The following is a 23698-nucleotide window of genomic DNA, read 5'->3' on the forward strand; positions in this document are numbered from 1 at the left end:
CTTAATAAAAAACACTAAAACAGAATATATACAGTATTATAAGAACTCTAAAGTCCAATCATGTTTTGGGTCCAGAAAATAAGAATCCTACAATTGGATGATTCAGTTTATGATTTACTAAACTATAGTATATGTAACTGTACATATGCTATCTTTTCCCTATGAAATGAATTTCAAACTAGGGACTGATCTGACACAGAAATGAATACTTATGTCACTTCTCTGAACACCTATGAATGATATAAGCCTATTAATTTATAGACTGATGTAACAATTACCAGGCAAAGAGAAACTAAAAAAAAAAAAAAAAATCAACTTACTACTTACTTTTCACTTTCACCTAGCCACTTTGAGACAAGGTCAGAGGAAGATATTGAGAAAAACGTGGAGTTGTTTGCTTCTGTTGCTACAGCTTTGGCTAAATAGGACTTTCCTGTTCCAGGCGGCCCAAATAACAGAATTCCTCTCCAAGGCGTTCTCTTGCCTAAAATTTGCATTAGAAAAATAACATGAGAATCTCAAGACGGTTAATTTGTTACCAGAGACATCATCCATACTGAAGAATACTGTGAAGAGGTTTTCACTCTACAGCTATCAGAAGAAAAAAAAAAACTTTTAAATAAATAAAACAGAAGTAGCTCATTTGCTTTTTCTTTTTTTTAAAAGACTTTATTTATTTGAGGAGAGAGAGAGAGAGAACGAGAGAACACAAGCAGGGGGAGTGGGAGAGGGAGAAGCAAGGAGCTTGATGTGGGACTCAATCCCAGGACCCTGGGATCGTGACCTGAGCCGAAGGCAGACACTTAACCAAATGAGTCACCCAGGCGCCCCTCTTATTTGCTTTTTCTGGAGAACACTTTGTCAAATATGTTTACATAGATACAATCCTTCTAACAGGAAGTTCATTTACTTCACTCATTCATTCAACCACTATGTACTAAAACCACAATGTATAGACCGAGAACCTTGAATACAAAAGGATCTCTGCCCTCCATGGGCTTATAGTCTAGTAAGGGCAGAATCGTTCAGTTAAAAGGTACTTCCTGATTGTCTGCTGTGTGCAATACTCAATATCAGAATACAGTAGGATAAACTAGATCCACAGGGCAAGGGCAGCTGGAAACATTTTCTTTTAAATATTTATATTTCTTATAAAATATTTTGATTCTTTAATATTAAGAATATTAGTCTTTTAAATATTTTGGAGGAATGAAACTAACACAGTCTGACTGATCCCTCACAAAGTTCTATTCAATTCCTGATCCACAAGGAAGAGCAGGTTACTATTACAGAGAGCATATTCAAGGTGGTTGGGTAATGATGAGGAGACTCCCTGAAATCCTAGTTTTGCCAAAATATAACAAGTGAACAAATTAACTCTTTGTATTTCCATTTTCCTAATAAGAAATCACAATACTGCCTGAAATAAAACAGATTGAGTTACATCTGGCAAAAAAATATCAAATATACATTTAAAAAATTCTAGGTTCAAACTATGGATGGGTACATGGTATCTACAGAAGAATGACATGTAGATTACTAATGGCAGAACTAATACTGTTGTATTTATTGTTATGAAACCCTCAACTTTGACTTGAGTTCTATCTTCCTATTTTAAATGTCTGCAGTTGTAAGTCAGTGTTCCCTTAAGTGCGGTATATATGACTGGTGGCATAGGAAGTGCTTTTCAGGTAGTATACAAATACTTTTTATTTAAATCATTCTTAAAATGTGTATTAGAAAAATACAAATTTTTCTATTTAGAGTAGAAACAAAGCAATCTTTTAAAATGGAGTTACTACAGAAAAACAAGAAAGATGATTTATAAGTTCAAATACAGGCAAAACCATCTATGGTGTTAGGGGGAGTCAAGAGAGTGATCACCTTCGCAGAGGAAAGATCTGGCAGAGGGACTTGTGGGTTTCTGGTATCATTTCTTGATCTTTGTGATGATGATTACGTAGATGCACTGACTTTCTGATAATTTGTGAAGCTGAACACTTTTAGGTTCCTGCTGGTCTCTGTATGTTTATGCTGTACTTTAATAAAAATATGCTCTAAAAGTGAGTGATTTAAAGAAAAATATTTAAAAATATTTACATATTTAAAATAATGGTACACGTATATGGAAACAATCATAAGGAAGATACATACATGACTTGTGTTTGGAAAACACTGGTGTAAGTAATAGAAAATGAGCTCACCCATACTTTTGTGCCTTTACAGGATCACGATATCAACTTTTACACTGTTATTTCATATTTCTGAAGTTAGGTTGTAAGTCATACCTTGCTTGGCGGACCCTGAGTGGCTCACAGGGTCTTTGCTCATCACTCCTCTATATGACATCACTTTCTGGACCTGTTCAGGTTGAGGCCAACACCACAGATTTGCTCTCTACATAAAGCAGCTTGTTTCTAAAAGGGACAGCCTGTTTCACGGTTACGCTGTGGGTATAGCCACACACCACAGAGGCAGGCTATCAGTTACAAAAAACAATGGAAGGAATGGTTCACACAGACAAATCGCTGCTGCTAGAGCTGGAACTTCAACTATACCCAGATGGTTGTGTTAGCAATAGTCTCCTCACGGTGAGAACGAGCTGTCCCTAGAGGACAGGTACTTCGTCTGAAAATGTTAAATAATTCTTGCTCCGCTTTGTAAGAAACGGGAAAAACTCTGATCAAACTCGTACGTGGCCACTGTAAAAACTTCGGATGAAAGTTCAAACCCATCATCTTATCTTCTAGGTATAACATTAGCATTTTTGTCAGTCTGTCTACATTTACTTCTCAGCACACACATTTTTTCACAAATGTAGAGTCATACTACACATGTTTATAGCTTGTGTTTTGATCTTTATATATATGTGGACATTCTTTCATGTCAATTATAACATAGATCTAAATTTCTTAATGTAGACGCACCCTCTAACTGAACGAGTGCACAGTATTCTGCTGCATGCTGGTGATTTACCCTTTGCCCTACTGGCTGACATTTAGGTTTTTGGCAATATGTGTATACTACAAATACGTGTATGAAATAAAGACTTTTGTGTAGAGGTATATCACTGCCTTATAACAGAATTTATTAAGGTGCTAACTTATAATATGGTGACAAAAATTCACAATGCTCTACCTCAGTCGTCAATGTTAAATTTAAAACAATCATCAGAAAACCTATGTAACAGTCATCTCACCTGTAAAAAGATGAGGGAATTTAATAGGCAATATCACAGCCTCTTTAAGTGCCTCTTTAGCTCCTTCGAGACCAGCAACATCACTCCATTTCACATTTGGTCGCTCTATAACAATAGCACCTACAAGAGAAGTACGTCATCTTTAAATTAAGTAAGATTATTCCATCACCCATAGAAGACACCATGAAATAATGACATTCAAGAAATACATTGTAAAACTGTCTGAAAAAGTTTTATCTATTTAAAACCTTCTTGAAACTGTGTGATTAGGAAGTAGCTGTTGGGGCGGAGTCAGCGGCTGTCAGAAAGCTGGGCTGGGTGACTGGCTAACCTAGGGTAGGTCACTTAACTTTCCGATTTCCGCTTCCTCACCATGAAATGAAAAGAATACTGTCTGCCCAAACTACTTAAGATGGGTCAGTGGAGGGATCAAATGACATAATGAATATTAGAGTGTTTGATAAAGCACCAAGCATTACATCAAGTGGTTACAATGTTTGAATGAACTGATTCTGAAGTATTAAAAGTACCTGTTCAATGGGGGCTGATCTACTTTTTTCTTAACAAAAATACCCAGTGATCTAATGCTCTCCTTAAGCACCAAAAGGAAAAGATACTTAAGAACTTAGACACACAGACAGACAGACGGATAGATAAATAGTAGAGAAAATGGGAGGGAGGGGATGATGGAGAGAGAGACAATGTGCTCCTGGAGATCTGCAATACTTTCCTGAGATTTGCCAAATTTTCTTTGGAGCCTATAAATAGACCTACTTACAATTTTTGCACATTAAAAAGTTATCTAAATGATTTAGTTTTTCAATACAATATATTCAGAAGCCCCAGCACTTGTTGCAGTGAGTCTATAAAAGGTTTCTTCTAATATAGCTTACTGGCAAAAGTTTTTTGAATCCTCTTTATCAAAAGCTTTTCCAAAAGCTGGTTCTAAGGTGATAAGGAATTGTTTTAAGTACAGCAAAACATCACCACTTACACAATTCACTGATTACCAATGAAGTTAGTTTTATATGGGTATTTCTTCTTGCTACAAAACATCATTTATTATTATAAGAGTAGTTATATTATACAACCTACTTATGAAAATCCTTAGCTACAGATTAAAATTAAATGAAACCAAAAATACTTCCTGCATTCTAAAAGTTCACATTAAGTATAAATTAAAGCCAATTCACTTCTTCTTTTCTATGTTCCATTCAGTTTAGTAACCCTATGTGAGGAGATATTTACATCATCTGATAGGTTAAAAAAAAGTGATAGTTAAAAAAAGAAAAGTAAATTTACTTTCTGCATCAGCAGCATCTAGTAAACTGAAGTTTTTTCTAAGTATGGATTTTCTAATTATGCCAAAACTTATCTTCACATATAACTAATACTTTTTGAAGTTTAAAGGTCACTTTGGAATGTTTAGTGACACAAGATTATTTACCATAAAAGTAATATTAATAAAAGTAGTAATTAAAAAGGGGAGAGGGATTATTGGGAATAAAAGCCAAATGATATGTCTCCAATTATATAAATTTATCCAGTCTTTGATTACACTCACGTTATTAAACCTCAAAAGTCACTGAGCATCAAAAGAGCTAACAAAAAACTCAAATCATAAATTCTTTAATTTTAATAATCAAATACTATACTTAAAGTCATAACTTAAAACAGAAGTAAAAGATTTAAAATATTCTTTCAGAAAAAAAGAGGAAAAATTCAAAAAACGGTATCATACAGTGAAATCCATGAGCAAACTATTAAATGAAAAGATAGAAAAAAGGACTCTGAGATATGAAAGGCTAGGACTCCTTCCATACTCCACTTCATCCTGAAATTCCAAATAAATTTCCTCATTTAAATATTTTCAGCATTTGTATTTTTATACATCTCTGGTTCTTATCATTACTGATTTAAAGAAAAATTCCCTATTAAAAAACGGGCTTGTATCTTTTCCAAGACTAAAGATACACTCCAGTTTTTACTTTCTGGGGGAGAGAGGGAAACAAAACCAAAAGGACAGGAAAAAAACATCTTTTGCCTTACAATCGAATTAAGGCCACCTGGCACAGACCGCTGGGTTTGTCCAGCAAAACGGACTACGAAGTGTGTGCCCACACTGTTCCAGGCGGTGGTGGTGTGGCAGCAGAAACTCAGCTTTTCCTTTTGGACGTCATCCACCTTTGAAGTTCTCATTTATAAATTAACCTCACTAACTGTAGTGCTTTCAAGATATTAACCTTATAGTATTCTCCTATATACCCCAGTGGGGCTGGTAAAACCAAAACTAGAATAAAAATGAAGAGACTAGTTGGTACAGCAAGGTTAAAGGACTGGCCAAGCTAGATATATTCACCATTCACTAACCCAGCTGTGCCTCTATAATGGAAATCCTTCCCAGTTATGCATTCTATTTGGCAAGATTCAAATGAGCAAAATACATAAAATTCAACTCAAAAAGTCATCAGCTAACATATCAAAAAACAATCAATCTCAGTAAAAGCCAGCAATTAAACAGGTGCAATTTTAGATACAGATAGCTACTAATGTTTACTGAGGCCCTAAAATTTGTCAGATATAACATTGGCAGTTTTTACACTGTCATAATCTTCTAACTGCCCAGAAACGAAGGTATTAGTAATTTCCATTTTAGAGCTGGGGTCTCTACTCTGAGAGGTTCGGAACCTGCCCAAGATCAGACCGCTTTTCCGCAGCGGGCCCTGGAGGGGACTCCAGATCTGAATGGAACCAAAATCCATACCTCTCATCATGTCACTATACTACACGCACAGGAGAAAGAAAGACTTCTAGAGTTCTGGAAGGTAAAAACAGAAAGCTGAAGAGATAAATGTAAATGGCGACACTGAAGAGATAAATGTAAATGAAATATTATAAAACATAGATGAGAAAGGTCTGGAAACATGAAATAAACCATCAATGAATCAGCTACAGCAATAGCAATAAAAGCCAAGTATGAGTCCCAATTTATTCTGTTCCTCTGACAATTTGGAAATTTTAATACTGTCAGATTTTATAATGTGGCTAGTAGTGTAAATGCTACCTTTTCTAAAAGGGGGCAAATAAGACAAAATGAAAAAGGGTAAGTTGACTGACAGGTTTTTTAAGGCACATATAAAACCAAACAATGTTTTTACTACATGGGAAAAACCAACTTAGTAGAGACCCTATACAGCAAATCCTATGAAAACTGACAAAGTCAGCATGTGACCACTGGGAACCAAAGCCAGTTCTTGAACCTCATTTGAATAGAGGGGGAAAAAATAATTCAAATAGACAATTCACTATGAGGTTTTTAAAAAATAAGATAGTAAATTAAAAATGAAATCTAAAGCAACCTTGAAGTTGATTCTGTAGTTTCTTTTTTTCAGGATCATCAGATTCTCCTTCCCCATCACTGTCATTCCTAATAAAAAGAATTTAATATATTCAAATGATCACTCATTGCTATCAAATAAGGCAAAAATGAAGGAAAAATTAATCTGAAATCTGTAACTTAAGTGGCAAAATAAGACATTCACATTAAAAGTTATGCTTATTTTATTACTTTTAAGAGTAAATTAAATAAAATAGTAAGCAGGCATATTACCCATCAATACGGAATCATGAACAGGAAAGGGGCAAAAAGACCAGAATGAAGTCAGGAACCAGCTCCAAATTCCCATGACATACCTATGTATGTACAAATTCATAAATGCATGCCCCCCACGCCTCATTCCACAAAAGACTTAAGATGAATTACAGGAGAGCTGTGAACAACATGGAAACACCAAACCAGGCAAACTATGTATCAGAATGAGAAGCCATATCCAGGAAAGAAAAACCGAGAATATTAATTATTTAAGGTATAAAGGTCTATAATCCTTAGTCTGGGAGATCCAGAGAATAGATGAAGCTATTGATGAAAACGAACTGAGACCAAAAGACAATAAATCAACCCAGATATTTCATATCTGAGAATTTATTGTGAAAAAATAATTTAAAAGGAGTTCAAATATTGACTACAAGGATAATCATGCTCACACTATTCCCAAAAGGGAAAAATTAGAAATAAAGTATGTTCAATTATGGGAGAGACTACGTTGCATATGATAGACTACGCTGCAATCTTTAAAAATGATGTAGAAACAGTTTACTGAGATGTTTATAATACAACGTGAATGAAAAAGTGATAAAGTAAAAAATATGGCATTGCATCATTTTTACATAGAACATATAAAGGGAGACTTAAAAGCTTGACAGATTTTCCCCCAAAATGGGATTGGCTTGTTCATCATAGGATAGTGGGCTTATGGGTTGGGCAGAGACTGCCAAGTGATCCACTTGACATTCACTCCAACCTTGTTCTACCAGGCTTTCTTCTACAATAAAGACTGTACTTACAAAAAGTTGCCCTTTCCGGCTTCCCTGCAGCTCGGGCCCCACATGAGACCTAAGTTCCTCCAAGAAGGTGGAGGCAGGAACTGAGGTGGCAGCTGCATGAGAGGAGACCATCCCTTCGAGTGAAAGCCCTGGCGTGCTGAGGGACCTGTGGCAGACGTCCTACTGGCCCCTTCCTGGCATCAGAAGGCCTTGACAGGGGTGTTGGCAGCAGTGGGATCCCTACCAGAACCACCCTGGTGGAGGTGGGCATTTCTCCTAACGATATGGAATCCAAGCTTGATTCCCGGCCCTCACCTCAAATCTGTAACGTCAATACTCTATAATAAGCCCCTTTTTGTTAAAAATTAGCCAAGGTGGCCCTGCTATTCAATACAGAATTGGCACCCACCCACCCTACCCCTCCCCCCCTTAGGTAGCCATCTCAGGAGGGGAGAACACAGGGTCTTCAAGCAAGACCAGAGAAGCCTCAACTCACAGGGAGGAGAGGACATTTCTGCTGGCAAGGGAGTCTCAGGAAGAGTAGGGTTCCAGGCACTTGAGGTTAATGAAATTTTTCAGAAGAGTTTCATTTTAATTTTGGAGACCCAGTCTTCCATTAAATGGCCCAACCTTCACATAAGAAACCCTAACGTTGACTCTATGTTGAAATTCAACAATCCGTAGGATTAGCTGGGGTCTGATTTTTGTAATGTCAATGCTGTAGGTGCAGAAGATAAAAATATTCTTAGGTGTCACAAGAACTCCCTGGTTTCCTGACCATGTCTTGAAGAGAGAATATAAAATCTTGTGCTTGTAATTCCCTTCAAACTCTCCCATGTGGTCAACTCTAGTTTTTTGTTTTTTTTTTTTTTTTAATTTTTTACTTCATTATGTTATGTTAATCACTGTATATTACATCATTAGTTTTTGGTGTAGTGTTCCATGATTCATTGTTTGTGCGTAACACCCAGTGCTCCATGCAGAACGTGCCCTCTTTAATACCCATCACCAGGCTAACCCATCCCCCCACCCACCTCCCCTCTAGAACCCTCAGTTTGTTTCTCAGAGTCCATCGTCTCTCATGGTTCGTCTCCCCCTCCGATATCCCCCCTTCATTTTTCCCTTCCTGCTATCTTCTTCTTCTTCTTTTTTTAAACACATAATGTATTATTTGTTTCAGAGGTACAGGTCTGTGATTCAACAGTCTTACACAATTCACAGCGCTCACCATAGCACATACCCTCCCCAATGTCCATCCCCCAGCCACCCCATCCCTCCCACCCCCCACCACTCCAGCAACCCTCAGTTTGTTTCCTGAGATTAAGAATTCCTCATATCAGTGAGATCATATGATACATGTCTTTCTCTGATTGACTTACTTCGCTCAGCATAACACCCTCCAGTTCCATCCCACATCATTGCAAATGGCAAGATTTCATTCCTTTTGATGGCTGCATAATATTCCATTGTATATATACACACCACATCTTTATCCATTCATCTGTCGATGGACATCTTGGCTCTTTCCATAGTTTGGCTATTGTGGACTCTAGTTCTTACATTCCTATGTCCTTCAAAATGGCCTTTGGTAATAGCCACAGAGGCCCTGAAGTACTGCCTTCAAAAGACACTCCATCCTAGTGACCACAGGAGGTTATCTAAGTACCTTGTGCCACTGCATCCCATGAACTATGAGTATCACATCCTCTAACATGAACCAGAACCTCCTGCCTCAAACTCAACCAGGGCAGATAACTCCATCCCAGAGTTTCATTTTTTAGACATCAGAGGCTATGTTCCAATAAAACTATTTACAAAAACAGGCAGCAGGTCAGATTTGGCCTATGAGTCATGGATTGCCAACACCTTGTTTAAACAAAAGAAACTGATTTCACAAATTAAGTGTCATTTTATCTTTTAATTAGATATAATAAAATCTAACACTCTAAAATACATACCCCTTCTCGTCAGCTGGACTTGGCTGTCCCTCTTTCACTGGCTTCTGTGGATTTTTCTCTTTCTTTTCAGGTACTCCTTTAGTTTTTCTGCTCTATCAAGATATTCTGTACACTTTGCCCTGATACTTTGCTTGGCTTTATCACCCTGCGCTTCATCTATTAAAGGGAAATGAGAGAGATTTTTCCATTAGTATTCTGGGTTTAAACAGACAGGTTTAAACCTAGACACAATTCTGAGACAAGGATAATCTATTTTGGGGGAGGGAGGAAGAGCATCCCTAGCTCATCATAACCAATGATCATCAACTCTTCTCTGCTGCCTCCAGCATGGTTGGAGGCCAAGAGTGGGTCTGAGTCAGAAAAAAGATCTGAGCAAGACACTAGAATATTTTAAGTTAATGTTAAATAATAAGAAACTGTTTAATATTCTTTGGGTTTTATATTCTTCCCATAACATTTTGTGCAGATAGTTGAAAGCTGCTTGTCTCATACAAAACCAATTACAAGACAAACAGAAGTAATATTAACCATTTCCATTAATGTCTACATAAACTTTATTTCATAGCAAAAAAAAATGACAGAATCCCATATATTATATGTACTACTAATATTGTAATTTTACTACATAAAGGTCTCTGTGAAAGCAATTTCAAAAGCAGACTTCAGCAGGACGTGCAGTGCATGGGACTAGCCCCACATATCTTATGTTATGATTCATTCTAGTTTCACTTTTATTTGACAGAAAAACCTCAAAATGAAATGGAGCTCAAAAGAAAATCCTGAGTTATTCAAATACTAAAACTGTTATTTAAAAATAACTTTAAGAGGGGCGCCTGGGTGGCTCAGTCATTAAGCGTCTGCCTTTGGTTCAGGTCATGATCTCAAGGCCCTAGGATCGAGCCCCGCATCGGGCTCCCTGCTCCGTGGGAAGCCTGCTTCTCCCTCCTCCTGCTCCTCCTGCTTGTGTTCCCCTCTTTTGCTGTGTCTCTCTGTCAAATAAATAAATAAAATCTTAAAAAAAAATAAAAATAACTTTAAGAAAGACAGTTTTCAAATGCTCAGCATTAGGTTTAAGATCAAGAAAGACAGTGTTTTTTACCCATTTTCCCCCTCACTGCTGTATCCCAGTGTCTACAACAATACCTGGCACATGGGAAACATGCAATACATATTTTGAAAATATACAAATAAAATGTTTCCCAACCTATTTTTTTTAATGTACTTAAAAAGAGTATTTTCAGAGATGCTTAGAAAATGTGAGGTTCATACATAATCTGAGTACATTACCAATAAAAAACTATTTCCACTGACTATGTGGTATTTTAATATGCTTAGGCATACAAAGTAATAATTAACTATGGTAACTGTGCACGTTTGTTTGCTGAATACTCAAAAATTACTAACAAGCTAGGGGGAGTTTTTTGCAAAGGATGGTTTAGAATTTTCTGGCATTGTACTTCAATTTTTATAAATGAAATAGAATAATCTTTTCCTTTAATGTTTTAAAATAAAAAGCAAACTATGACCTTACATTTAACTATATGAAGAAAATACTGAACAGCGTGTTGGTAGAGTTGAAGAGCTTCCTCATAGTTCCCAGCTTTGTCTTCCTGGGCTGCTTTGCCAGCAAGATCTATTGCTTTCTGTTTGAAGGGAGGCAAAATCATACCATCAAAATCACATAAGCATTACTCTGAAGTAAATGTTCATACTGAAAGTTTTTTTTTTAATAAAAGCAACCTTAAAACAAACCCATCTGTTTTCTCTAAATCTCAATTGCATGTTATTATAAATTGTAATGATTTATAAAATGTAAACTACATTTGTTATACGGGTAAATGCTATCTGATTTCTACTTTATCCAGTACTAATCACTAAGATTCTCATACAACTTTCATTCAACGGAAGTCAAGCTAAGAGCTAGTAAGGAATATCTGAATATTATGAAAATTCATGTTAAAATCATTCAGGGAAATTCTCAAAAATCCACTGCTGTTATAGATAAAGTACATAACAATAGTAAAATATAAATGGTATAAAACCCCCTCAGAAGCAATGGGGCAATGAAATATCAAGAATTTGAAAATACCCAAATCTTTTAATCCAGTAATTATCTACAAGGTTAACTGAACCAAGATAGTAACCAGAGGGGTCTTTAAAACAAAACAAAATAAAACCGGAAAGCTTGAATTTTAAGCAGCAAAAAGATGTTACACAATAAATTATTAGAGGACCATTCAAATAACCCTATTCCTATCTGAAACAGCAAGGACGAACAAAAATACCCCAGGAAAAGGACGGAAAGAAAATTTAAGAGAGGCTGTCTTTGATAAGACTCAACTTTTTCTTTTTCTGCTTTTTCACATCTTTTAAAGATGCCTATAATGAACATGGGCTTTTGTGTAGTATTAAAACAAAAACAAAAACAAAAACTCCTGAAATAGATCCATACAAATATGCAAAACCAAGTTAATGGTGGAAGAACCAGTGCTAGAGCAATTAGACATCTGTAAGAAAAAAAACCCGAAACACAGAGACTGAGCATCTTGTTTTTTTGTTTGTTTTTTAAAGCAGGCTCCATGCCCAGCATGGAGCCCAACATGGGGCTTGAACTCACAACCCTGAGATCAAGACCTGAGCTGAGATCAAGAGTCAGACCCTGGGCAGAAGACATGAACAGGTATTTCTGCAAAGAAGACATCCAAATGACCAAAAGACCCATGAAAAAGTGCTTCACATCCTCGGCATCAGGGAAATAGAAATCAAAACCTCAATGAGATACCACCTCACACCAGTCAGAGTGGCTAAAATTAACAAGTCAGGAAACGACAGATGTTGGTGGGGATCCGGAGAAAGGGGAACCCTCCTACACTGTTGGTGGGAATGCAAGCTGGTGCAACCCCTCTGGAAAACAGTATGGAGGTTCCTCAAACAGTTGAAAATAGAGCTACCCAAGACCCAGCAATTGCACTACTGGGTATTTACCCCAAAGATACAAATGTAGTGATCCGAAGGGGTACGTGCACCCCAATGTTTATAGCAGCAATGTCCACAGTAGCCAAACTATGGAAAGAGCCTAGCTGTCCATCAACAGATGAATGGATAAAGAAGATGTGGTATATATATATACAATGGAGTATTATGCAGCCATCAAAAAATGAAATCTTGCCACAATGTGGATGGAACTAGAGGGTATTATGCTAAGTGAAATAAATTAATCAAAGAAAGACAAGTATCATATCATCTCAGTGATATCAGGAATTTGAGAAACAAGACAAAGGATCATAGGGGAAGGGAGGGAAAAATGAAACAAGACGAAACCAGAGAAGGAGACAAACCATAAGAGACTCTTAATCTCGGGAAACAAACTGAGGGTTGCTGGAGGGGAGGGGAGTGGGAGGGATGGGGTGGCTGGGTGACACTGGGGAGGGTATGTGCTATGGTGAGTGCTGTGAATTGTGTAAGACTGATGAATCACAGACCTGTACCCCTGAAACAAATAATACACTATATACTTTATATGTTAAAAAAAAAAAAAAAGTCAGACCCTCACCTAACTGAGCCACCCAACAGGTGCCCAGAGACAGAGAATCTTGACCTAAACCACTCTGTACAAAAATTACCTCACTATATTGTTCACCCAAAACTAATTAACTAACTGGAATTTAAATAAAAACTTTCTAAAAATCACATATGCTCTTAAAAGCAGAGAATTTTCTCTGGTTCAAAGTAGGAGATAAGAGGCAGAAGGAAAGGTCAGAAAGAACAGAAGCAGGATGAAAATTCAACCAACCACACTGGATGGAAGAAGAAAGTGGCAACAAGTCAGAGTATGCAGGTGGCTTCTACAGGGGGGGAATCACCCTTAGCCGACAACCAAGAAAAAGAACCTCAGTCTGACAACCACATGAAACTGAAATCTGCCAACAACCTGAATGTGTTTAGAAGCAGATACATCCACCCCTAGAGCCTTCAAAAACAAACAAAAATGCAGCGCTGCAGACACCTTAATGTCAGCCTGGTAAAACTCCAAGCTAGAACCTACCTGAGATATGCTGTACCTGGACTTCTAGCCTATTTAATTTGAAAAAAAATTAACTCACAATGGATTATAGACTTAAATATAAAATGTGAAACTATAAAATCTTTAGGAAAAACACAGAGAATTTTTAGCATCCAGGGCTAGGCAAAGGGTTCTGGAACTACATACCAAAAAGCACAATATATAAAATGAGAATATGGTATTGGCATAAAAACAGACACATAGATCAATGGAACAGAACAGAAAGCCCAGAAATAAACCCACACACATATATGGTCAATTAATTTACCACACAGGAGCCAAGGATATCCAAAGAGAAAAGGACAGTCTCTTCAATAAGTGGTGAGGTGACAGGGTGGTGCAGTCGGTCGGGCATCCGACTCTTGCTTTTGGCTCGGCTCATGATCTCAGGGTCATGGGATTGGGCCCTGCGTTGTGCCCCACGCTCAGCGGAGAGTCTGCTTGGGATTCTCTCTCTCCCTCTGCCCCTCCTGCTCGTGCTCTCTCTTTCTAAAGTGAATAAGTAAATTTTAAAAATGAAATGGTGTTGGGAAAACTGGACAGCAACATGCAAAACAATGAAACTGTCCTACTGTATTACACCATCCATGAAAATTAACTCAAAATGGATTAAAGATTTGAACATAAGACCTGAAACCATAAAACTCCTTAAAGAAAATATAGGCAAGTAAGTTTGGACTCTGGTCTTGGTGATGATTTTTTGGATTTGATAACCAAAAGCAAAGGCAATAAAAGCAAAAATAAACAGGTGGGACCACATCAAACCAAAAAGCTTCTGCACAGCAAAGGAAACCATCAACAAAATGAAAAGGTGACCTACTGAACAGGAGAAAATATTCGCAAATCGTGTATCTGCTAGGGGGTTAATATCCAAAATATATAAAGAACTCATACAACTCAACAGCAAAAGAACCAAGCAATCCAATTAAAAAATGGGTAAAGGATCTGAACAGATGTTTTTCCAAAGATATAACAGATGCCTAAAAGGTATCTGAAACAGCATTCAACATGACTAATCATCAGGGAAATGCAAATCAAAACTATAATGAGCTATCACCTCACACCTGTAAGAAGGGCTGTTATCAATAAAACAAGAAGTAACAAGTTTGGTGAGGATGTGGAGAAAAGGGAACCCTTGTGCACTGTTGATGGGATTATAACTGGTGCGGTCACTATGGAAAACACTATGGAGGTTCCTCAAAAAACTACAAATAGAACTACCATATGATTCCGCAATTTCACTCCTGAGTATTTACCCAGAGAAAATGAAAACCTGAACTCAAAAAAATATATGCACCCCAATGTTTACTGCAGCATTATTTAAAATAGCCAAGATATGGAAACAACCTACTTGTACACAAACAGATGAATGGATAAAGAGAATGTGGTATACATATACAATGGAATATTATTCAGCCATAAGAAAGAGGAAATCTTGGCATTTGTGACAACACGAATAGATTGAGGGCATTTTGCTAAATGAAGTAAGTCAGAGAAAGACAAATACTGTATGATCTCACTTATGTGTGAAATCTAAACAACAAAAAATCCACAAACAAAAAACCCCAACCTCATAGATACAGAGAACAGACTGGTAGTTACAAGAAGTGGGGAAAGGTGAAACAGGCGAAGGGAGTCCAAAGATACAAAATTCTTATTACAAAATAAGTAAGTCATAAGAATGTAATATACAGTATGGTGACTACAGTTAATAATACTGCATTGCATGCTTGAAAGTTCCCAAGGGAGTAAGTCTTAAAAGTTCTCATCACAAGAAAACCATTTTTCTAACAATGAAAGGTGAGAGATATTACACAGACTTATTGTACTGATAACTCACAATATATACAAATAATGAATCATATTATACACCTGAAGCAAATGTGTTACATGTCAATTATACTTCAAAAAAAAGAAAGAAAGAAAAGAAAAATGTAAGTTGGACCTCATCAAATTAAAAAACTTTTGGTCTGTAAAAAATCCTGTTAAAAGGATGAAAAGACAAGCTACAGATTGGGAGAAATATTTGCAAACTACATATTTAGGAAAGGACTAGTATTTAGAATATAGGAAGAACTCCCCAAACTGAACAGTTTAAAAAGAATTCAAGTAGAAAGTCAGCTGAAGACAAGAACAGACATTTCACCAAAGAGGTAATACTGATGGCAAATTAGCACACAAAAAGATATTTAAAATCATTAGCCACTAGAGAAAGGCAAATTAAAACCACCATGAGATATCTTAAAACATCTATCAGCATGGCTAAAATAAAAAAATAATGACAATAATACCCAATGCTAGTAAGAATACAGAGAACTGATCACTTATACATTGCTGGTAGGATGAAAATGGTAGAGCCACTCTGGGAACTGGTTTGTTTTTTGACAAATGTAAACATGCAGCTACCGTAATTAACCAGCAACTGCACTCCTGGGTATTTATCCCAGAGAAATGAAGACTTGTGTTCACACAAAAATTTATACATGAATATTCCGGATGTCCTTTAACCTTACAGTGGTTAAACAAACTGTGATACACCCATAGCATGGAGTACTACTCAGTAATGAAAAGGAACTACCGTGATCCATAGGACATGAATGAATCTTGAGAGAATTATGCTAAGTGAAAAGAACCAATTCCAAAAGGTTGCATATTGTATGATTCTATTTTTATAACCTTCTCAAAATGACAAAACCAGAGATGGAGGGCATATTAGTACTGTCAGGAAACAAGGATGTGGGGCAGGGGAAGAGAAAGAGAGGTGATTATGGTTCTAAAAGGGCCAGAGGAGGGATCCCTGTGGATAGAACTCTTCTTCTTCTTCTTTTTTTTAATATTTTATTTATTTATTTGAGAGAGAGAGCGAGCATGAAAGGGGAGAGAGTCAGAGGGAGAAGCAGTCTCCCCACTGAGCAGAGAGCCCGATGCAGAACTCGATCCTGGGACTCCAGGATCATGACTTGAGCCTAAGGCAGTTGCTTAACCAACTGAGCCACCCAGGCGTCCCTGGATAGAACTATTCTGTATCATGACTGGGATGGAAGACACTTACCCATGTGACAGAACTCTGAACACACACACAAATTATACATGAGTAGAGGGGCGCCTGGGTGGTTAAGTCAGTTAAGTGGCCGCCTTCAGCTCAGGGTCCTGGGATAGAGCCCCGCATCAGGTCGGGCTCCCTGCTCAGCGGGGAGTCTGCTTCTCCCTCTCCCTCTGTTTGCCATTCCCCCTGCTTGTGCACACACGTTCTCTCAAATAAATAAAATCTTTAAAATATATATATATATATATATATATATATATACATGAGTACACGTAAAACTGGAAAATCTGAGTAAGACTGGTGGAATGTATCAATGTGAACATCCGGGTTACAATACTGTACTGTAGTTTTACAAGATGCTACCACTATGGGCAAAGGGTAAACAGGATCTCTCTCCATTATTTCTCACAACTGCATGTGAACCTGTGGTTATCACAAAATAAAACTTTCATTAAAAAACTATTTTTAATATTTAAAAATATACACATATATATAACAGCAAGCATAGTTTATTAAAACATTCCACCTGATTCATCCAGGTAGTAAAACTGTATCCACCAAGAATAAGAGCCAGCAGAAAAAAGGATCATGGTGATGCTATAGTAAAAATAAGCATATAATTAAGATAAGACAAAAAAAATCATTCAAACAATCCCAAACCAATCACATGAGAATAGTATATTTTGAAGCAGTTGGTATGGACTGCAGATAGGATGAAAACTGCAAATGGGAGGAATAGGTCTTCCATCTGTTGTAGCAGGAGGGGAAAAAAAAAGAAATGGTGTTTTAGCATTGATAAGATGTAGTAGTACGTATTTCACAGCTCAAATAGCCTGAACTTGAAGCTAAATTTTCAAAAGTTTGGTAAGCTAGGCAGGATATAAAGGGTGGAGTCACAGCACTCATACACATGGCCAACTGGTGGTTTGGTGCACCTGGTCATTTAAAAATGGATGCAGAAGACTCGTGGCTACGCCATGCAAAGGAAATAAGTTCTTTCTTATTCTAGCTACAGTTTTCTTCTACTATTTTGAATTGCTGTGCCACTCACCTCTCCAGCTACACACTCCCCTCACTGGCAGTTAGTCCTCTTTTTGGCACCATAATGATGGTTAAAGGAAAACTCTTACAGTCAGTATCTAATCATCTAGCGCCAAGTACGGTACTAATGACTTTAAACCAGCCGTTCTCTGATGGTCATGACTGTATTTGCACTGTCTAAAATGCAAGCCACTATCTATAATCGGCTTCTGAGCACCTGTGGCTAGCGTGACTGAGGACTTTTAAATCTTAAGTAAAATTCAAATTTCAACAGCTACTTGTAGCTACTGTACTAGACAGCGCATGTTAAACCTTTAATCAAACATCATGATTTGAGAATATGCATCTGTTTTTCCCTTGCTGAATATCCCACTTCACCCTTGTTTCTGTCAGCATTTTTCATCTGAAATGAAATTAACTATGTCTTGCATGGTTCTGGAGTGCCAACTATTCTTAGTCCTGACCACTTCCATCGCTACTATCCTAGCTCAATCCACTAATACATGTGTCAAAACTACCACTGTGCCTCCTAAGCGGTCAGCCTGCTTCCGCACTCAACACCCTGAAGTCCTTATGGCAACCAGTGAAGGGCCGGCCCCTTTGATGGATTTCCACTGCTGGGTCATGGTCATGGTCTACAAGGCCTTCAGTGACCCTGCCCTGGCTCCTTCTGGGTTGCATCTCAAACCCGTTAGTCCACCTTCACGCAGGCAGCCTGTGCACTGTTGGTCCCTCTGCCTAGAATGCTCTTCCCCCCCCCCCGCATAGGTGCATGACAGTCTCCTTTTCAGCCATAGAGCAAATGCCAAGTCCTCAGAGAGGCCCTGCCTAATCGATTTCAGAGGCTGTACTCCCTCCGTCGCTGCCTTCAGTTCTCTCACCCCCAGCCCATCATTGTGCTTATCGTTACATTTATCTGTAGACACTCACGCATTGCCTATCTCCTTATATATAAACGTGAGCTCCATGAGCACAGGGACTTCAACTGCAGCACTGCCCTATCCCCAGAGCCTGGAACAGTGCCTGGCACACACTGAGTACTTAATAAAATTGTTGAACAAATGAAAAAAATCCCCAATTGCTTTCTCAAAATCTTCCTTTTGGTTATTTTACCTCTATAATCTCTAACCATTTTTCCCCACTGGATATTTTCCTGTCAATGCTATGTCTTTTCCCTATGCTCTGGAGACCATCCCCACCTTCCTTCTCTGACATTCACCCTATCAATTATATGCCACTCTACTGCTCTCCCCAACCTAACCTTCCTCCTCCCCCCCTTTTTTGTTGGGGCCTTCCTCCGCATAAACATGTATGTAAAGTCCTACTTCAAACTCATATCTACAAAACACAAACTAAAACACACCGGCTCTCCCCAGTTCCTAGGTTCCTCTCTAGTAACTACCTTACTCATCTTTTCAGCTCCATAGCAAAATCCCAAAAAGAACTCCAAGTTTATCACGGTTCCTTGATTCTTCCACAGCAATGCTTCCTGCTGACTACCAGGTCTCACACTTACCTCTCCTCCACAGCATTTAATCCTCCTAACAGACAACTGGACATGGCCTCCTCCTCCGTTAGCCTCATGGCACCATTCTCTCCTGGTTTTACTCTGGATTATATTAATGATTCTTTTTCAGACTCCCTTTTCTCTCTCCTTAAACGCCACTATTCCAGAGTTTCTACCTGTTCCTTGTTTTTCCTCATTCTATGAACTCTCCAGGATGCCCACAACCTCTGCTACCATCTGTACACTATTAACTCTCAAACCCTCGTTTCCAGCCTGGCCCCCTCTCTCTAGTTCTGTGCATATGTATCCAACCACTCATTGAACATTTCCACTTGGTTTTCCCCACAACGCATTTCAAGCTCAAATGTTCCAGAACGCCTGCCCCCAAATATGCCCCTCTTCTTGTAATCCCAGAACCAGTTCCTCCCCATGCAACCCAGGGATCTGGGAGAAAAGCCAGACTCCTCCTGCGCTCTCCTTCTAAGTGCAGAGCCAGGCCTGACCGTTCTTCCTCTTCAATCTGTCTCTGATCAATCCTCTCTTCTTCTTTAACAGGTACTACACTACTTTGGCCCTCACCATCTCCCATCACACAGAACCCTGACTTCCCAACTGGTCTCCCTATTTCCAGGCCTGCTACCAATCAGGTTGTCCCCTGCACACAAATGATAGTCTCCTTCTACAATAAACACCCGGGCAGATTCCTTTCTGATTCTCCATCTACAGAGCAATCATCTCTGTGTGGCACACACCTCTCCATGGCCTAACTAGGCCGGTCCTCCCACCTTACACACTCAGTCCCAGTCCTACCAAACTAGGGACAACCCAGACAACTCAGACCTCAGGCCTTCGTTTACGGTGCACTCTCTACCTGGAATATACTACCTGACTATCTTCCAGTCAGACTCCAGCTTCTCTAAGCATCAGCATAGTCATGGTCTTCCTGCTGCAAAGCCCCCCCACCCCCACCCCAGGGGGCCTAGCCTATGCTCCCTCGAAATTTCCACTGCCGCTGGTGCACACTTCCAAAGATCACACAGTATCCCCATTCGGCCACTTTACATGTCTTCTCGCATCAGAATACAAGCCCTGGGAAATCAAGGGTGATATATTGCTTTTATGATTCCCTAAGACTTAGCAAAATGAATGGCATACTTAGGATAAGGAGTAAACTTGAGTTCTATGCATACTGCATTACTTGCAATTTCTCCCAACCCTCTCCAAGGTTTATTACACTTCTAGACTGAGGTATATATTCTTTGTCTTTACCTGAAACGCATCCCATTTTCTTGTCCAAAAAGGCCTAATTTCATAGTGAAAGAAAGCACAAACTTACAAGCAAATAAACCTGGATTCAAAACTAACTTCAAAACTAATTAAAATCACAACTTTAATATACTTTGGTTTCTTACACTGAGAAACTGGAGTAATATTGAAGAGTTGTTTTGAAGATTAAATAAGATCACACCAAATACCAGGTGGACAATTAGTGTCAGTACCTTTCACATTATCTAAGCTCACATCATCTCTGTGAAACATTTTTCATTTACCCTTGAAGAGTTAGATAAGTCCTTCCTTTCTGCCCTCCCGCACTCACCTCTACTTCTATTATAGCACTATTGTATTATCTTATAATTTTGATTTTTAATTATCTGCATTCCTCCATTAGATTATAAGCATCTGGTTACGGGGAGTCTTGCCTTGTTCGGTGGGAAAATTATTTGTTATTTGAATATTCTTCATCCAAATTTCCTAGGTTAGAAGGTTAAAAAGGTTGAATGAGAAAGGGCACCTATGACCCAACCACAATAAAATTATAACTCAACATCTCTCCCTGTTTAACACCAGCAACATGCTCTTAATATGTGTCAATCTGATTCATTGAGGAACACCTGCCCCAATTCAAATATGATGCAAACGGAGTACAGAATGAAAGTGCAGTTATTACAAAAGAAAAAAGGTATCAGTGAGTGGATGAAAATTATGTTGCGGAATGTCCAGATTACATGCAAGGTCTTGACAAATGAAAAGTTAGTGGGATAAAACGAGTTAACTGACCAACAAGGATGAAGACAGCACTTCAAAAGAAATTGCCTTTGATATTCAAAGGGACAATACTTTTTCCAAGAACATTTACCAAAAAGACCCTTTCTGAATGGGACTACAAAAAATAAACAAACAAACAAACAAACAATGTTAAGTGGAGATTATTATATCTTTATTATATCTTACTAAATGCAAGCCTGTTGGGAAAGATACAAAAATCGACATATGACCTATTCTTGATTCTAAGTCACAGTTGCAATGATGTTTTGAGATATATAAAACGTTCACTTTGATACAATCTTTTGGGTCCATTTTCAAGGTAAAAGTCCCAGGAAAGCTCCTCCCTCCCCCAACTTTTTTTTTTTTGGTGAATTTTTGAGCTCTATTTAAATGGATCTACTTTCAGCGGTCTTTCTTCAGGATCAATTACCCTGGTTTGCGCAGGTCTTCCATTATCCTTGAGCTTGCCCCAGGCACTCAATAAATGTCTCATCAACTACTGCAAGACCAAGACAAGGACTCAACACAGATATTTTATGCCGATCTTTCCCCAAAACTGACCTAGTGGACTGGGAGTCCTGGAGGTTAAGACACATCCTAAACCCCTCTGAAACCTCAGATCCATTCTAGGGATGGGAAGCACCATTTCAGAGATTTGTCTTCTCAAATGAATTCCATAGAGATCCAACAATTATGTCTAAAAGTTTAGAAGTCTGATTTATGTACAAAACACTGTACTCGCTGCGGTAGGGATGGGAAGGTGGAGCACAAAGGAGCTTAAAACTACTCCCTGATTTTGTATACATTTTGGGAGCACATGAATGCACAGCTCAATGAATTCACGGATCCCTCAAATTCTAAGACTGTCCTCATAGTTCTATACACCTGACAGCTAAAAGAGAAGGGCTTTGCTATACCAGCTTGAGAGACGGAGAACTAAGACCACCTTATCTTCAACTGGCTCAGGGCAGTGCTTTGCAACCTTATGTTCTTTTCTCTTACAGTGATTGGAGCGTCTGGGCCTCTCGTTCAAAGCCATGCCCAGTTCGGTTCAAAAGAGGAAAAAAAAAACCACCTCAAACAAAGTGAAGATTTCCACATAGCCGGTGGGCTCTGGAGACCCCGGAAGCTGGAGGAAAGAGCCCGACCCTCCCGCCTGCAGGTTGGGCACGAGCGCCGCCCTCCTCCGCCCCGCACTAGGGACGCGGCCGCTTCCTCCCTCCTCCTCGGCCCCCACTCCCAAACCCGCGCCGCCCCTAGGCTCCGGCTCTCCAGGGGGCGGGAGAACAGTGATACCTGGAGGTTGGAGGAGGTGGATGTCATGGCGGAGATCCGAGGCGATTCTCTGGGGAGGAACGAGGGCAGAGGAAGCCAACAGCGGCAACGTCGAATCGCGCCCGGTGTTGCCCCCAAACGTGTGCAGGCCGGTGGCTCTCGGACCCGAGCAGCAGGTTCCTCTCTGGAACTTCCAAAAACGAACGGCGCTCCAAGAGCCGCCCGACCCTTCTCACAAAACTTCCGCAAACCTAAGCCCCCTCCGGGCTCTCGCCCCGCCTCTGGCCCCAGCACTTCCGCTTTTGTCATCAGCACGCGCGCTACCCAGGCTCCAGCCGCCGGGTCTCGCTTTTGCCCTGGGATCTCGCGAGGCCTGTAGCGACATCTCTGAAGCTCTCCCTGGGTTTGTGGCGGTGAAGTTGAGCACAAGCGCACTGCGGCTCCGGCCTAGGGGCAGAGAGGACACCCGGGGTCGAGATCTGTTCCCTTCTTTTTCCAAATGTCTTATACTTGAGGTGAATTATTGGTTCTGACCCCTTCCACTCCACGCCATGGAGCGTGCTCTGTAGCTCGATGGCTTTTGAGTGAAAAAAGTCATCCCATTTCCAAGACCCATCAGTTGGGGACTTGGGCCCGTGCCTGTGCCAGATGGGAGGTAATTATAGTGCCTACCTCAGGATTGTGAAGAATGCTAGTGACGTGCCATAGCATAGTGTTAGGTGAACAGTAAGATCTCAGTAGGCTTCGGGGCTCATTACTCAGCACTTTACACTCCATTCAGCAAGCACTTTTCGAACGATTGTCATGGCTCTGTGAGGCCCTGAGCATGTTAATCAAAGGTATGTATAGCAGCTGCCCTCGAGGAGCTCACGTTTTTGCTGAGAAGCAGGCTCCTGAACACAAGTCTTGTGAAACTGGTAGACCAGATATCTTTTAATACCGTTTGTAAAGAAGGTTAATGACTTGAGAGGTTAAGTGTTTTATGTGAGATCACGTGTCAGGGATTAGTCGCAGAACTAAAATAAGACCTTTCCTCAGATTTTGCTGCCAAAATCCTCTCCTTCTTCTAACTTTCATGGTTAAACTTCCTAAAGGAAAGTGAAATAGATATTTAATCGTTCCTTTCATTTTATTTTGCACTCAGCCCCTAATTCTTTCCAATCATCTGGTGTCTCCTAAA

General features: G+C 39.2%; 1 protein-coding gene across 1 annotated transcript in view; it reads right to left on the reverse strand.

Annotated features, from left to right (window-relative positions):
• VPS4B (vacuolar protein sorting 4 homolog B) overlaps positions 1-22744 on the reverse strand; it is a 32531-nt gene extending 9787 nt beyond the window's left edge. Inside the window, 8 exon segments of the mRNA XM_027576527.2 lie at positions 328-484; positions 3200-3319; positions 6559-6626; positions 9541-9604; positions 9607-9696; positions 11072-11183; positions 13872-14092; positions 22540-22744. Coding sequence (XP_027432328.2) covers positions 328-484; positions 3200-3319; positions 6559-6626; positions 9541-9604; positions 9607-9696; positions 11072-11183; positions 13872-13985 — 725 coding nt within the window. The 5' untranslated portion in view covers positions 13986-14092; positions 22540-22744.
• Between the last annotated feature and the right edge of the window lie 954 nt (positions 22745-23698).

This window comes from Zalophus californianus, chromosome 14 (genome assembly GCF_009762305.2).
Source record: "Zalophus californianus isolate mZalCal1 chromosome 14, mZalCal1.pri.v2, whole genome shotgun sequence".
Lineage (NCBI taxonomy): Eukaryota > Metazoa > Chordata > Mammalia > Carnivora > Otariidae > Zalophus > Zalophus californianus.